The 17,019-nt window shown below is 36.3% G+C and overlaps 3 protein-coding genes across 4 annotated transcripts in view; all 3 read left to right on the plus strand.

Annotated features, from left to right (window-relative positions):
* Positions 1–913: 913 nt before the first annotated feature.
* LOC111402100 (long chain acyl-CoA synthetase 8) lies at positions 914–8,174 on the plus strand. 2 transcript variants are annotated; one of them, XM_023030170.1, is made up of 12 exons: positions 914–1,059; positions 1,860–2,387; positions 2,490–2,570; positions 2,741–3,013; positions 3,581–3,712; positions 3,803–3,976; positions 4,096–4,325; positions 4,508–4,625; positions 6,534–6,665; positions 6,748–6,882; positions 7,083–7,289; positions 7,744–8,174. In XM_023030170.1, the coding sequence occupies exons 2-12, from the start codon at positions 1,878–1,880 to the stop codon at positions 7,906–7,908; spliced, it is 2,157 nt and encodes a 718-aa protein (XP_022885938.1). In that variant the 5' UTR covers positions 914–1,059; positions 1,860–1,877; the 3' UTR covers positions 7,909–8,174. The 2 variants fall into 2 exon arrangements, with proteins under 2 accessions (XP_022885938.1, XP_022885937.1); XM_023030169.1 differs by having other exon boundaries at positions 917–1,059; positions 1,802–2,387.
* Positions 8,175–8,299: 125 nt separating this feature from the next.
* LOC111402102 (long chain acyl-CoA synthetase 8-like) lies at positions 8,300–13,540 on the plus strand. Its single transcript, XM_023030171.1, has 9 exons — positions 8,300–8,379; positions 8,947–9,078; positions 9,169–9,342; positions 9,462–9,691; positions 9,874–9,991; positions 11,900–12,031; positions 12,114–12,248; positions 12,449–12,655; positions 13,110–13,540. Exons 1-9 carry the CDS (start codon positions 8,347–8,349, stop codon positions 13,272–13,274), a joined length of 1,326 nt encoding a protein of 441 aa, XP_022885939.1. The 5' UTR covers positions 8,300–8,346; the 3' UTR covers positions 13,275–13,540.
* A 695-nt stretch (positions 13,541–14,235) lies between these two features.
* The window catches only part of LOC111402103 (ribulose-1,5 bisphosphate carboxylase/oxygenase large subunit N-methyltransferase, chloroplastic), a 7,159-nt gene continuing 4,375 nt past the window's right edge, over positions 14,236–17,019 (plus strand). The window contains exons 1-4 of the mRNA XM_023030172.1: positions 14,236–14,722; positions 15,741–15,904; positions 16,020–16,103; positions 16,246–16,303. Of these exons, the coding sequence (XP_022885940.1) occupies positions 14,339–14,722; positions 15,741–15,904; positions 16,020–16,103; positions 16,246–16,303 (690 nt within the window). The 5' untranslated portion in view covers positions 14,236–14,338. The remainder of the gene's footprint in view (positions 14,723–15,740; positions 15,905–16,019; positions 16,104–16,245; positions 16,304–17,019) is intronic.

Here is a 17,019-nt window from a genome sequence, read left to right on the forward strand (position 1 = left end):
TTCAACGCCACCTAGATTAGTCCATTTTTTACTAGGGCTGCACAATTTACATGATGTTATGGTTTGATTCAACTTTAAATTGTTATTTGAAGTAATTTTTAAAGTTTAGAGTGTAATGAAATAATTTTGAAGTCCAATGATGTAAATGAAACGATTTAAAGTTTGGTTGAACGTGATCCTATCCCATTGCTTGAATCTAAGAAATTGCCCCAACTCGAGAATCAACTTTGTAATCAAAATGTCGACTTTTAAAATATTTCAAATGACGTAGTCTAACAAGAATTAATCTATTATTATAATTGTGGTTGACGATAATGCTTGACAATATTGATTTTGTCAAAATTTGGAACTTTGATTTAAAAATAATTTTTAAAATTGATGAATATGATGTTGTCAAGTGGTTATGAAAAAATGTAAGTAACGTGATTCATCTAACAATGACTTACTTGTTTGATATGGAGCTTGTTTGGGAGTGATTTTGAAAATTAAATTTTTGACCGTTAAGAGAAAGTTGAGGTCCACCTATAAGAGAAGAAATCAAATATGACGGTTGAAATAGTAAAATAACGATAAAAAAATCAAATTTTTGGGTGAAAAAATCGGCCCAAACAACCCCATGGATTTTAATTCAATTAAAATTAATTTTTTGATCGTTATTTCACTATTTCAATTATTATTTTTGAATTATTCTCTCACAAGTAAAATTTACTTTATCTCTAACGATCAAAAAATCAATTATCAAAATCACTGTCAAACAATCACTTAAATTTCTTATTGATAAGAGTAGGCTTCACGTTCAGAAACAATGGCTTTTTCCTATAGTGGACAAAAATGAAATGATAAATATATTTATGGGTTTTTATAATATTAAAAGGAATACATGGGTGCGTTCTGTAAAATTTCACTGGTAAGGAATTAGACACATAAGTGTGTACACTTTTTCTGGAAGGTATGCTCTTCTTCCATCAACTTTCCTCAAGTTGGACGATTGAATTGCAACTTTAGATAAATAAGTAGAAGAAAACCTCAAATCGACGCTAAGCTTCGTTCCAATCAAAGGTATAATTTGGTTTGTGGGATCTTCAGAGTTGTTTCGCTATCTATGATCATAATTTTTCTTTTCCCTTTTCTTGTATTTTATGAGAAAGCAACTCCATGTTATGTCATTTGTTTAAATTTGTAAAATGATTCGTGTTTGTTAATATTTTTATTATGATTTTATACAAATTGATCTCTATTTGTGTAACCCTGCCTTTTTTTTTTTTTTTTAACTGACACTAGAGTTGCGATGGACTAAAGTTTTTTGTTTTTTGTTTTTGTTTTCTCGATTTTGAATTGTTTAAGTTTGGGATAATCGCTGAGATTACTAAATCCAATGAATATATTTTTCTTTTGTGTGTGTTTGAGTGTATTGGCATACTATTGTCAGTGGATTGGCGTGTTTATTTATTTATTTATTGGAGTATCATAACAAAGAATACCAAAATTGGCTTTGCCTTGAAATTTATGGACCTTGTTTCGATGGTCAAGAATCTATGACTCTCTGTCGCGAGTGTACTGTTTGTAGAACATATTTGGCAACATGGCCATTTTGAAAATCTGTTGTCATGTAGGATCATTTGTTGTATTATAAGGGTTTCGTTCAATTTTTGTGGTTAATTTTAATGAACATATCAAGGTAAATAAAACAAAGGTAATATTTTCTTTACTTTTCTATTTTTGTGTGATGTTAAAATTGCAATTTACCTAATGTCACCAGCTCGTTTATTGTGTATTGAGTATCTGACTAACTTTCTTGGAGAGGAATGTTAATAATCAAGTCATAATTGCCTTCGTAATACATGATGGTTGATTCACAGGGAAGTACCACAAACACAATGGAGAGCATGGGAGATAGCAGTTTATTCTCCATTTTGAAAGATTATGGATTTTATGGTATTGTTGGTGCTGTTATCGTTGCCATTGTTATACCTATACTTCTTTCCACACTACTTATGGCAAAAAGAAAGTTGAAACAGAGGGGAGTTCCTGTTCAAGTTAGTGGCGAGGTTGGTTTGACTATGCGCAATGCTAGATCAGCCAAATTGGTTGAGGTTCCTTGGGAAGGGGCCACAACTATGGCTTCTTTGTTTGAACAGTCCTGTAAAAGAAATTCCGAAGAGAGGTTTCTTGGGACAAGAAAGGTAATCGGTAAGGACTTTGTTACAGCCAGCGACGGAAGAAAATTTGAGAAGCTTCACTTTGGTGATTACCATTGGGAAACTTATGGACAGGCATTTAATCGTGCTTGTAACTTTGCATCTGGTCTTGTTAACCTGAATCACGATGTTGATACTCGCGTTGCCATTTTTGCTGAAACTCGGGCAGAGTGGTTAATTGCATTCCAGGTAATATTGAAAGTTTTGGTTTAGATTTTTCATCTTCTCATTCCTTTGATTTTAGTTGTTGTGGGGGCAATGACATTGGTTGTACTTGCTCTTTGGTTTCAGGGTTGCTTCCGGCAGAATATTACTGTGGTTACTATTTATGCTACTTTAGGAGATGATGCCCTAATACACTCGCTAAACGAGGTCGGACAATTAATTATTTAAATAACCAAACCAACGACTGTCTGGATGCTTGATCATTTTTTTGGGTGTCGTTACTTCCCTTTTTTGCTTTCCACGATTTGTTTTATCTCTTTCTGATATGAGCACGATTATGAACAAAAACCTTGCTCAGTTTCTCAAGTATTTGGCAGGCTCAAGTGCCTACTGTGATTTGTGACTTCAAACAATTTAAGAAGTTGGCTGCAATAAGTCCAAGCCTGAAAACCATCAGCAGTGTTATTTATTTTGATGATGAAGACACTCCCAGTGTTTCTGATGTTGCCCAAGATATTGGCAATTGGAGAATATCCGCTTTTTCAGAGGTGGAAAAACTTGGAAGAAATAATCCTGTTCATTCTAGGCTGCCAATCAAGAAAGATATTGCTGTCATCATGTACACAAGTGGCAGTACAGGCCTCCCAAAGGTTCTATGATATTTTCACTATGCACATAGACAGATTTAATATCACCTCTTGCTTGCTGCATGCATGTGTAGATACTCGTGTTTGGTGGAAATCTAGAACCATGCCTGGCAGATCTTGACTATTGTTAGAATCGGCTGTTGCAGATTTCGTATGCCAACTCGTGGTTCATTTAACCATAAACAATATAGATTTACAAAGACTGACTCATAGAGTGCCTAAAATAATTGACCAAATTATCTATTGTTCAATTACATATTATGGTTCACTTTAATAAGGACGTCTAGGCGAGTTTTCATGATATTTTATCAGGACCAGGTGCCCTTAGGACAGCGAATGGTGTACTTCCTGAAAAATAACATTCAGGCAAAAATAGCGAATTTTATTAATTTTCTAGGTTTCCATATGTTAATTAGAACTTTTGAATGCACTTAGTGTCACCAGTATTCTTTACTATTTTTCTGTTATTACTAGGTCAAGTGAAGATTCATCTTGCAAACATAGATAAAGCTCATCTTCATCAGTCTGCTTGCCGTTTGATGTTAACATGGTTCACTACTTGATATGTAGGGTGTTATGATAACTCATGGTAACATTGTAGCAACTGCAGCTGCAGTTATGACAGTGATTCCAGAAATTGGGATCAAAGATGTCTATTTGGCATACTTGCCCCAAGCTCACGTGTTTGAATTAGCTGCCGAGGTAATATGTCAAGTGAAATCTTTTCGTGTTGTTAATGCTGATGATGTTTTTAAGACTTATATGTTCTTACGTGATGTCCTGCTCCTGCAGACTGTTATGTTAACTGCAGGAGCTGCAATTGGCTATGGCTCAGCATTGACACTGACGGACACATCAAATAAAATTAAAAAAGGCACCAAAGGAGATGCTTCCATGTTGAAGCCCACTCTGATGGCAGCTGTTCCAGCTATCTTAGATCGTGTTCGAGATGGAGTACTGAAGAAGGTTCCCAGTGGCCTTTCCAGGCTTAGTTTTCCAATTTTACAGTAGCATAGTTTGTTATCAGGTCTTTAAAATTCAAATGGACATCAGTACCATCTTCTGTTGTTCTTTTTATGTTTTAGGTTGATGAGACAGGAGGCTTTTCCAAAAAGCTTTTCAATATCGCCTACAATCGCCGACTGGTGGCTATTAGAGGGAGCTGGTTTGGGGCATGGGGATTGGAGAAGCTACTGTGGGATATAATTATCTTTAAAAAGATACGCTCTGTTCTTGGCGGAGAAATCAGATTTATGCTTTGTGGTGGAGCTCCTTTATCTGGAGATACACAAAGATTTATCAATATTTGCATGGGGTAATTTTTATGCCATCTTGATGGTAAAAAAATATTGGTTTCCTAGTTGTATTCTGTTGTTAGTTCTAAGCAATCACCAGAGCTCATACGGTGGTCTACTTCTTTGGCTAACTAGGATAAGTAGTCCATCCTCATATATCTGATTTTCTTTTAACATTAGTATCTCTTCCCTTGTTCTGCAGTGCCCCTATTGGTCAAGGATATGGCCTTACAGAAACATGTGCTGGAGCTGCTTTTTCTGAGTGGGACGACACTTCCGTTGGGCGTGTTGGTCCTCCTCTTCCTTGTTGCTACATTAAGGTATAATTCTTCTAGTCAGTAAGAAATTATTTAGTCTCGAATAGATGGCCATATTGCCTTACCCGTAATAAAGTGGATATGTTTCGGACCACGTGTTGTGGTGCTTCTTTTTCTTTTTCTAAAGTCTTGATGGATTGCATGCTACGTTTGGAGTAACACTGAAGAGCTATACTTAATCATGTGATATATTTTGCAACCATCACCTAATATATTTCAATTTTATTTCATGGAAATCTAATATATTTTCTTCTTCCTATATAAACAGTCTTCTCATTCATGTGTAATTTCTTTGGGAGCTGTTCATGAAGAATGTATTTTTACAGAAAATAAAATGTATCGTAGGTGTATTAGCTTTTCTATTGGACTAGGCCTACAATTTCTTTTTTATTCTTTTTATCTCAAAACTTGTTCCAAAATTCAAACTGGTTTATGATTCAATTTCAGCAACCTACAATAAAGCTGGCCCTCCTTCAACAAGGTCTTTTAGCTCTATGCATGTTTTACTGTTGGACTTCAACTAATCTGATCCAATTTCTCAAGTTTCCTGTACCTTTGAAATGTGGATGATAGGGTTAAACTTTTTCAAAATGCTTGTTTGGTGCAAATTCATTCATCGGTGACAAGAAACTGAACCCTAGTATTCTGCATGTTAACACTTGATATCATTTTGAAACCTAATTGTGAATGTGAAATAATGCCTTATTTTTACTTGCAAAGCAATAATAATATAATTTTATATACTGTCTAGTCAAACATTTATTTTATTCTATTTTATTTTATTTTTTTTGGTGACCCATCATTATTTTTAGTCACAAGATTAATGTACCAAAACTCTGTTGAGCAGACAGTTTGGGGCTGGGGGGTAGAGATATTGCTTCTCCAAAATGTTAATCCCTATCAAGTTTAAGCCAGGACCATATCTGTGACTTGTCCTTGCAAAATTAACATGATAAATGGGACCGGATCTGTTATCTCAAATGGACTTCCTACAGAAATAAAAAATGGTGCAAAAGCAGAGGCACAATTGGAGGGGTTCTATAAGACTGCCTCTTTCTTAGCACTAATGTTTCAAGATTACACCTTATTATAACAATGTGATAATTTCAAATTCAATAGCCATGCATCAGCCTTGAACACATCCGTGGAGGGAGATGTGAGGTTCCGTGATTCCCTTTTGTGTCAAGGTTGAAGGTTAACAATGGAAAGTGAGGACAACATCCTTGCAGTTATCTCTTCCCCCCAGGCCTTAAACTAGGACATTTTATTTGAGAAAATATGTCTGATTTGCTTGACCTATGAAATGTCTACCTATTCATCTTTTATTTAACAAAGCTCAATTAATCTCCGTCGGGATTCCTGCAGTAGCCTTGTCTTACTTTTTAGGAGAGATCAATCTTAAGCACCCTTAAATCTGTACAGACATTTAAAAAATATAATAATAATAAAAAATAAAACCACCTGTGAGAAGAAACTAGAATCAGTTACTCCTCCCTCCTCATTCTAAATATGGTCCTTGGAGCACTTGCTTCAGAAACTAAAAGTTCGGGGGTTTTCAAATTCGATTATCTATTCAGATCCAAAGAGTCTATAAATGTCATTCTAAGTGACTATTAAATATGAACATGTAAATGGTTGCAAGCTATAGAAGACAGGACATTCCTTTTCATGGGTGGTTATATTCCTGTATTGATGCATATTTTGGTTGGGATAATTAATTGAACCCATAATTTTTACCTTTCGAAGAGCATTTATTTGAACAAATGTTACCAAAGAAGATTTCATAAGAAAAATAAAATTTAAAAAGCAAATGCTTACAGTCTTTACCTCTGGTACACCTTGACGGTTGGCGGTTTTCTGTTTCAATCTGGCCTCCGTTTTAAATATAATTTCTTGAGCTTGTTGCTGCAGCTTGTGTCTTGGGAAGAAGGTGGTTACACAATATCTGACAAACCAATGCCCCGAGGGGAGATTGTTGTCGGTGGGTGCAGTGTGACGGCTGGATACTTGGATAATGATTCCAAAACTAAAGAGGTTTATAAGGTGCGAATTATTCTAATTAGTGATTAGCAACCTGACAATTGATGTTGTAGCCTAATTTTAGTGTTATGCTTCTCTAATACAGGTTGATGAGAAAGGCATGCGCTGGTTCTATACTGGTGATATTGGAAGGTTTCATCCTGATGGATGCCTTGAGATTATTGATAGGAAAAAGGATATTGTTAAGCTTCAACATGGGGAATACATCTCACTGGGAAAGGTATGTATATAATTTTTGAATTAAGAGTTGTTAACTTCAAGTTTAACTGGGACATAGATAATCTGATTGTCGTTTATTAGACATGTAGTTTGCCATATATTTACTTTCATTTGTTTATCTATGTTACCCAAACTCGCCCACTATAAACGTGTGTGTCAGGGTAAAGTTGTACTTGGCTAAGATGTGATGCTGAATTGCAGGTTGAGGCTGCACTTGCTTCAAACAATTACGTAGATAACATCATGGTCTATGCAGATCCTTTCCACAACTTCTGTGTAGCCCTTGTTGTCCCTTCACATCAGGTCCTGGAGGGATGGGCCCGTGAAGTTGGAATCAAATTCAAAGATTTATCCGAGCTGTGCGAAAAACCAGAAGCTACAAATGAGGTCCTGCAATCACTAACCAAGGTTTATTTCTTACCAGCTTACGAGGAAGATTTATTGTGAAAATAATTAATTCTTACATTTCCTCTGACTTGTAGATAGGTAACCTGAAATTTTCCGCTTAAATATATTTCCTCTCTATGTAAGAAACTGAAGAAAACGGAAAATAAAGTATTTGAGCAGACTGGAGCATCTCTGCGCTTTAGACCGGGTCTCTGAAAAGTGGGAATGTTATTTCTTCTGTTCATATGTAGACTAGTCACTTATCTTTTCCCTCTCGTTGCACCTGGGCACAGGCCTTTTAAGGGAGTCACGAGAGGGAGTGGGGACTCGTGGATCCAGGCATTGGATGATTGGGCATAATCTTGTTGCGCTAGAATATGAAGATAGTTTTGAAAACTCCGCGATTTAGTCTCTCATGATGAATCAATTATGTTTAGGCCTGTGATTTTTTTTGACATTTACTCATATTATGCAGACAGCAAAAATAGCGAAACTCGACAAGTTTGAAACTCCTGCAAAGATAAAGTTGTTGGCTGAGCCCTGGACTCCAGAATCTGGGTTGGTTACTGCAGCTCTCAAGTTAAAGAGAGAGCAACTGAAGACAAGGTTTGAAGATGAGCTCCAGAAGCTGTACCAGTGACACGTTTTCTTGCTTATTCGCTTATGCCGAAAATCAAACTAATTTTAATGGAATAATTTTTGTTTTAATTTCGAGGCTGTAATTACTTGTAAACGTACATTTGTTACACAAACTAATATGTGGGTTTTGAAACCCTGTTTGGACCCTCAACTTATGAGGGTGCTCTATTATGGTTGTCGAATCTGATTTTTTTATGAAATTAGCACTGAACTTTCAACCGATGTAATTTGAACGTGGCAGGCAGATATATGAAATAATTTCATACATCGTTTGTGCTATATTCTATATATACATGACGTGAGATATGAATGAGTTAGAATATATTCAAATAAAAATAAATAAAACTCCTTATGTATATGTATTATTATAAAAAAAAAAAAAAAAGGAAATAATCCTGTTCATTCTAGGCTGCCAATCAAGAAAGATATTGCTGTCATCATGTACACAAGTGGCAGTACAGGCCTCCCAAAGGTTCTATGATATTTTCACTATGCACATAGACAGATTTAATATCACCTCTTGCTTGCTGCATGCATGTGTAGATACTCGTGTTTGGTGGAAATCTAGAACCATGCCTGGCAGATCTTGACTATTGTTAGAATCGGCTGTTGCAGATTTCGTATGCCAACTCGTGGTTCATTTAACCATAAACAATATAGATTTACAAAGACTGACTCATAGAGTGCCTAAAATAATTGACCAAATTATCTATTGTTCAATTACATATTATGGTTCACTTTAATAAGGACGTCTAGGCGAGTTTTCATGATATTTTATCAGGACCAGGTGCCCTTAGGACAGCGAATGGTGTACTTCCTGAAAAATAACATTCAGGCAAAAATAGCGAATTTTATTAATTTTCTAGGTTTCCATATGTTAATTAGAACTTTTGAATGCACTTAGTGTCACCAGTATTCTTTACTATTTTTCTGTTATTACTAGGTCAAGTGAAGATTCATCTTGCAAACATAGATAAAGCTCATCTTCATCAGTCTGCTTGCCGTTTGATGTTAACATGGTTCACTACTTGATATGTAGGGTGTTATGATAACTCATGGTAACATTGTAGCAACTGCAGCTGCAGTTATGACAGTGATTCCAGAAATTGGGATCAAAGATGTCTATTTGGCATACTTGCCCCAAGCTCACGTGTTTGAATTAGCTGCCGAGGTAATATGTCAAGTGAAATCTTTTCGTGTTGTTAATGCTGATGATGTTTTTAAGACTTATATGTTCTTACGTGATGTCCTGCTCCTGCAGACTGTTATGTTAACTGCAGGAGCTGCAATTGGCTATGGCTCAGCATTGACACTGACGGACACATCAAATAAAATTAAAAAAGGCACCAAAGGAGATGCTTCCATGTTGAAGCCCACTCTGATGGCAGCTGTTCCAGCTATCTTAGATCGTGTTCGAGATGGAGTACTGAAGAAGGTTCCCAGTGGCCTTTCCAGGCTTAGTTTTCCAATTTTACAGTAGCATAGTTTGTTATCAGGTCTTTAAAATTCAAATGGACATCAGTACCATCTTCTGTTGTTCTTTTTATGTTTTAGGTTGATGAGACAGGAGGCTTTTCCAAAAAGCTTTTCAATATCGCCTACAATCGCCGACTGGTGGCTATTAGAGGGAGCTGGTTTGGGGCATGGGGATTGGAGAAGCTACTGTGGGATATAATTATCTTTAAAAAGATACGCTCTGTTCTTGGCGGAGAAATCAGATTTATGCTTTGTGGTGGAGCTCCTTTATCTGGAGATACACAAAGATTTATCAATATTTGCATGGGGTAATTTTTATGCCATCTTGATGGTAAAAAAATATTGGTTTCCTAGTTGTATTCTGTTGTTAGTTCTAAGCAATCACCAGAGCTCATACGGTGGTCTACTTCTTTGGCTAACTAGGATAAGTAGTCCATCCTCATATATCTGATTTTCTTTTAACATTAGTATCTCTTCCCTTGTTCTGCAGTGCCCCTATTGGTCAAGGATATGGCCTTACAGAAACATGTGCTGGAGCTGCTTTTTCTGAGTGGGACGACACTTCCGTTGGGCGTGTTGGTCCTCCTCTTCCTTGTTGCTACATTAAGGTATAATTCTTCTAGTCAGTAAGAAATTATTTAGTCTCGAATAGATGGCCATATTGCCTTACCCGTAATAAAGTGGATATGTTTCGGACCACGTGTTGTGGTGCTTCTTTTTCTTTTTCTAAAGTCTTGATGGATTGCATGCTACGTTTGGAGTAACACTGAAGAGCTATACTTAATCATGTGATATATTTTGCAACCATCACCTAATATATTTCAATTTTATTTCATGGAAATCTAATATATTTTCTTCTTCCTATATAAACAGTCTTCTCATTCATGTGTAATTTCTTTGGGAGCTGTTCATGAAGAATGTATTTTTACAGAAAATAAAATGTATCGTAGGTGTATTAGCTTTTCTATTGGACTAGGCCTACAATTTCTTTTTTATTCTTTTTATCTCAAAACTTGTTCCAAAATTCAAACTGGTTTATGATTCAATTTCAGCAACCTACAATAAAGCTGGCCCTCCTTCAACAAGATCTTTTAGCTCTATGCATGTTTTACTGTTGGACTTCAACTAATCTGATCCAATTTCTCAAGTTTCCTGTACCTTTGAAATGTGGATGATAGGGTTAAACTTTTTCAAAATGCTTGTTTGGTGCAAATTCATTCATCGGTGACAAGAAACTGAACCCTAGTATTCTGCATGTTAACACTTGATATCATTTTGAAACCTAATTGTGAATGTGAAATAATGCCTTATTTTTACTTGCAAAGCAATAATAATATAATTTTATATACTGTCTAGTCAAACATTTATTTTATTCTATTTTATTTTATTTTTTTTGGTGACCCATCATTATTTTTAGTCACAAGATTAATGTACCAAAACTCTGTTGAGCAGACAGTTTGGGGCTGGGGGGTAGAGATATTGCTTCTCCAAAATGTTAATCCCTATCAAGTTTAAGCCAGGACCATATCTGTGACTTGTCCTTGCAAAATTAACATGATAAATGGGACTGGATCTGTTATCTCAAATGGACTTCCTACAGAAATAAAAAATGGTGCAAAAGCAGAGGCACAATTGGAGGGGTTCTATAAGACTGCCTCTTTCTTAGCACTAATGTTTCAAGATTACACCTTATTATAACAATGTGATAATTTCAAATTCAATAGCCATGCATCAGCCTTGAACACATCCGTGGAGGGAGATGTGAGGTTCCGTGATTCCCTTTTGTGTCAAGGTTGAAGGTTAACAATGGAAAGTGAGGACAACATCCTTGCAGTTATCTCTTCCCCCCAGGCCTTAAACTAGGACATTTTATTTGAGAAAATATGTCTGATTTGCTTGACCTATGAAATGTCTACCTATTCATCTTTTATTTAACAAAGCTCAATTAATCTCCGTCGGGATTCCTGCAGTAGCCTTGTCTTACTTTTTAGGAGAGATCAATCTTAAGCACCCTTAAATCTGTACAGACATTTAAAAAATATAATAATAATAAAAAATAAAACCACCTGTGAGAAGAAACTAGAATCAGTTACTCCTCCCTCCTCATTCTAAATATGGTCCTTGGAGCACTTGCTTCAGAAACTAAAAGTTCGGGGGTTTTCAAATTCGATTATCTATTCAGATCCAAAGAGTCTATAAATGTCATTCTAAGTGACTATTAAATATGAACATGTAAATGGTTGCAAGCTATAGAAGACAGGACATTCCTTTTCATGGGTGGTTATATCCCTGTATTGATGCATATTTTGGTTGGGATAATTAATTGAACCCATAATTTTTACCTTTCGAAGAGCATTTATTTGAACAAATGTTACCAAAGAAGATTTCATAAGAAAAATAAAATTTAAAAAGCAAATGCTTACAGTCTTTACCTCTGGTACACCTTGACGGTTGGCGGTTTTCTGTTTCAATCTGGCCTCCGTTTTAAATATAATTTCTTGAGCTTGTTGCTGCAGCTTGTGTCTTGGGAAGAAGGTGGTTACACAATATCTGACAAACCAATGCCCCGAGGGGAGATTGTTGTCGGTGGGTGCAGTGTGACGGCTGGATACTTGGATAATGATTCCAAAACTAAAGAGGTTTATAAGGTGCGAATTATTCTAATTAGTGATTAGCAACCTGACAATTGATGTTGTAGCCTAATTTTAGTGTTATGCTTCTCTAATACAGGTTGATGAGAAAGGCATGCGCTGGTTCTATACTGGTGATATTGGAAGGTTTCATCCTGATGGATGCCTTGAGATTATTGATAGGAAAAAGGATATTGTTAAGCTTCAACATGGGGAATACATCTCACTGGGAAAGGTATGTATATAATTTTTGAATTAAGAGTTGTTAACTTCAAGTTTAACTGGGACATAGATAATCTGATTGTCGTTTATTAGACATGTAGTTTGCCATATATTTACTTTCATTTGTTTATCTATGTTACCCAAACTCGCCCACTATAAACGTGTGTGTCAGGGTAAAGTTGTACTTGGCTAAGATGTGATGCTGAATTGCAGGTTGAGGCTGCACTTGCTTCAAACAATTACGTAGATAACATCATGGTCTATGCAGATCCTTTCCACAACTTCTGTGTAGCCCTTGTTGTCCCTTCACATCAGGTCCTGGAGGGATGGGCCCGTGAAGTTGGAATCAAATTCAAAGATTTATCCGAGCTGTGCGAAAAACCAGAAGCTACAAATGAGGTCCTGCAATCACTAACCAAGGTTTATTTCTTACCAGCTTACGAGGAAGATTTATTGTGAAAATAATTAATTCTTACATTTCCTCTGACTTGTAGATAGGTAACCTGAAATTTTCCGCTTAAATATATTTCCTCTCTATGTAAGAAACTGAAGAAAACGGAAAATAAAGTATTTGAGCAGACTGGAGCATCTCTGCGCTTTAGACCGGGTCTCTGAAAAGTGGGAATGTTATTTCTTCTGTTCATATGTAGACTAGTCACTTATCTTTTCCCTCTCGTTGCACCTGGGCACAGGCCTTTTAAGGGAGTCACGAGAGGGAGTGGGGACTCGTGGATCCAGGCATTGGATGATTGGGCATAATCTTGTTGCGCTAGAATATGAAGATAGTTTTGAAAACTCCGCGATTTAGTCTCTCATGATGAATCAATTATGTTTAGGCCTGTGATTTTTTTTGACATTTACTCATATTATGCAGACAGCAAAAATAGCGAAACTCGACAAGTTTGAAACTCCTGCAAAGATAAAGTTGTTGGCTGAGCCCTGGACTCCAGAATCTGGGTTGGTTACTGCAGCTCTCAAGTTAAAGAGAGAGCAACTGAAGACAAGGTTTGAAGATGAGCTCCAGAAGCTGTACCAGTGACACGTTTTCTTGCTTATTCGCTTATGCCGAAAATCAAACTAATTTTAATGGAATAATTTTTGTTTTAATTTCGAGGCTGTAATTACTTGTAAACGTACATTTGTTACACAAACTAATATGTGGGTTTTGAAACCCTGTTTGGACCCTCAACTTATGAGGGTGCTCTATTATGGTTGTCGAATCTGATTTTTTTATGAAATTAGCACTGAACTTTCAACCGATGTAATTTGAACGTGGCAGGCAGATATATGAAATAATTTCATACATCGTTTGTGCTATATTCTATATATACATGACGTGAGATATGAATGAGTTAGAATATATTCAAATAAAAATAAATAAAACTCCTTATGTATATGTATTATTATAAAAAAAAAAAAAAAAAGGTTGAACCCCAACCTTAAGGGTCTTCCACCGTCCCTGTCTTGGAGCATCGTGAGGGAGGTAAATCGCAGGTTATGCCTCCAAGAGTACAGGGTGGAAGGTTACTTGTACACTTGTACTTACCCAAAAGTCAAATCCATATTTTAGGATTTGAACCCTTGACACGATAGCTTCAAGCAAAGTTGGATTTCTCCACCCTCTCCTTTTACCACTTGGAGATGTACCCTGGGGGCATATATGTATTATTCTTCATACATTAAGTTGAGATGGAACTAGTCGATTCCATGATTATAAGTTCATTCCATACCAGACCGGAATAGGGTTCGGGCTGTCGCTATTGACTGACCTCTAGTCGAAGGAGGCAGATGGTTTCACAAATGGACTGGGCTTGGATTTTTTGGATTTGGTTCCTTTTGGTTTTAGCATATATTGATGAAAAATTGCGAGTCACCAGTGTCATTCAAATTAATTATCGACTTTGATTTAAGTTAGTAATTTTTAAGCTTTTCCGAACGAGTCCTGAAATTTTATATTGTCAAAAAAATTGAAAAACTTCCCATGTCTGATAAATAAATGCTATCGGCGTCGCAAGTGTCAACTGTCTAAACTACCAGTCTTTCACTTCTCGCTTCAGCCATTTAAGCAGATAAGGTTGAACCCAAATATTTTCGATCTCTTCCATGGCCGAAGCTTCAAGAATCCTACAAACCACATTCCTACCCACTCTTTCTCCAAACCCATATCCAAACTTGAATCAGTACTATTCCCCTTTGATCTTTAAAAGAAACAAGACCACAATTCACACTATTCGTTGCTCTCTTTCCACCACTGAAACTGCCACCAAAATCACCCCGGACAACAGCATTCCATGGGGATGCGATATCGACTCACTTGAAAACGCCTCGGCGTTGCAGGAATGGCTGTCGGAATCGGGGTTGCCTCCCCAAAAAATGGGTTTACAGAGAGTGGACGTAGGAGAGAGGGGCCTTGTTGCTCTCAAGAATATACGCAAGGGCGAGAAGCTCCTATTTGTGCCCCCTTCACTCTTCATCACAGCCGATTCTGTAAGTGTATTCTTGTTTATGGACTTGGATTTTTTAATTTAATTCACTGGAATATTTACGGAATCTATTGAAGGATGAGGTTAATTGAAGACTTCATGCATTTCAAGGGATATGCTTCCTCAAAATAAATAAATAAATAAAAATTATGCTATCAATTTGATGGAATGGAAATCAAGTTTTAGAATAACTATGATGGTGGAGAACGGGAGGGATTTGGATAGGATGTATTTCTTAATTAAACAATATGGACAAGATTTTATATTCTTATCATTTTGTGATTCAATATTATCATAAATCCATAAAATTCGACAATTTTTTCTCTACTTGGCCCTCCTGACCTATGACAAGCTTTGAGGATCTCCCCCATCTCCCCGTAACCAATTCAATCTTTCAGGATCAATGTTAGAATTTGGAAAAGAAGAATTAGGACGAGTGTGTCATCACATATACTTGATGATGACCACCTAAGCCTAGTTCTAGTTTTATGCTCCAACATCTATCTCAAAAAGATCATCCAAGCTTGTGAGATCTTGAGTAGAGCATCTAATAGAGAAGATGAAAGCCGAGTTTTCAGTAATCTGTTTGAAAAGGGAAGACTATCCTAACTCTTTTTTTGACCTTTGTAGAATTTTTGCATGAGACGAATTTCTTGTCAATTTTCACGCTGTCTTGCAGTATTGTATCCACATGTTAGCACTTACGTTTCTTCTCATCTACCTGAGGCTTCCTTTTATACCTGGCATGTTAAATAAAATATAAATGTCTTGGCTACAAAGATTTTTTTCCCATGCAATTATAATTTTAGGGCATAAGATTCAAATACCACTGAAATGCCTGTTCTACAGGGTTTGACTGAGAAATTGTTTGATTGATTGAATTAACTACTGCTAAGAACAATTGGATTACTTGCATTTGGGATGGTTTTTTGGGTCATGTTACTTTTCTGTGAGGGATGTACATTTCACTTGTTATAGCGTTCTTCAATAAGAGTTACCTGCCTTGCGTTTGCTTATGTCAGGAGTGGAGCTGCAGTGAGGCTGGTAAGGTGTTAAAACAGTATGATGTTCCAGATTGGCCATTGCTTGCAACTTATCTCATCAGCGAGGCAAGCCTCGTGAATTCTTCAAGGTGGAATAACTATATTTCAGCCTTACCACGACAGCCATATTCACTTCTGTATTGGTAAGCTTTTACATGTTAATAAATGATCTTGTGGAAGAGCTTGTTGAGAGTTTGCATTTTCCTATTTTTGGTCCAAGCTTGGTAGGTTTCCTACAGTCATTCTTTGTCATTTCAGGACTCGTTCAGAACTAGATAGGTATCTGGAGGCATCACAAATACGAGAGCGGGCAATCGAAAGGATAAATGATGTTACTGGCACGTATGGCTTCTTTTCACTACTTCAAAATATAATGGGTTTTTGTTTTCTTAATGTTGCTTACAGTTGCATACATGATTAAGTTTAAAATTTGCTAATTCATTGCCTTTCTCATTGTTTAGCTATAACATGATCTCTTGTGCAGATACAATGACTTAAGACTCAGGATATTTTCAAAGTATCCTGATTTATTTCCTGAAGAGGTACATTATCCATATAGAAGTCTCTTATTGAAGTGGCATTAATTCTATATATGCTATTCCATAACTAGTTGATCTCTTCACTTTCATATTCAGAGATGAATGGTGGCATTTGATGTTGAACCTCAGTTTTAAATAGAACGAAGGTACAACAGAAGAGAAAGTTCATTAACTTTCCCTTCAGCCGTTCAGTTTCCAGTAGGAGAGACCAGAACAAGATGTAATTAAATAAACTCCTGCTCAGGCTCACATTAATTAATGTTAAAAAGGGGGAAATTTTTTTTTGGAGAAACTCCTACCTATTTTAAGTATCTTCGCCCGTCTACTGTTATGTTGTTATTATTGATTGATATAGGTAAAGAAAGTGCATGTACATAGGAACTCATTCATCCATGCACCTGCAAAGATAATTACAGTATTTAATGGAGTACAGATGCAGAAATTAGAAAACCAACTTTCTATAGTGTACTGCATTGGTAGAGGAATCTTTTCATTGAAACTTCAGAAAGGATGACGGATAAACGTATATTTTGAATACTAAATTGAATGATTAAACCTGGAAAGCATCCCTACAAATATTCTACACTACAAAATTAGGAAACAGATATACTAAAAAAGAAAAGTACAACGTAGGCGTTAAAATGTGGAGATCAGAGAGTTCAAAGCTCAAATCACTCATCTTATAGACGATTTCCCCTGAATATGTAATTCATTTGGTT

This window comes from Olea europaea, chromosome 10 (assembly GCF_002742605.1).
Source record: "Olea europaea var. sylvestris chromosome 10, O_europaea_v1, whole genome shotgun sequence".
Lineage (NCBI taxonomy): Eukaryota > Viridiplantae > Streptophyta > Magnoliopsida > Lamiales > Oleaceae > Olea > Olea europaea.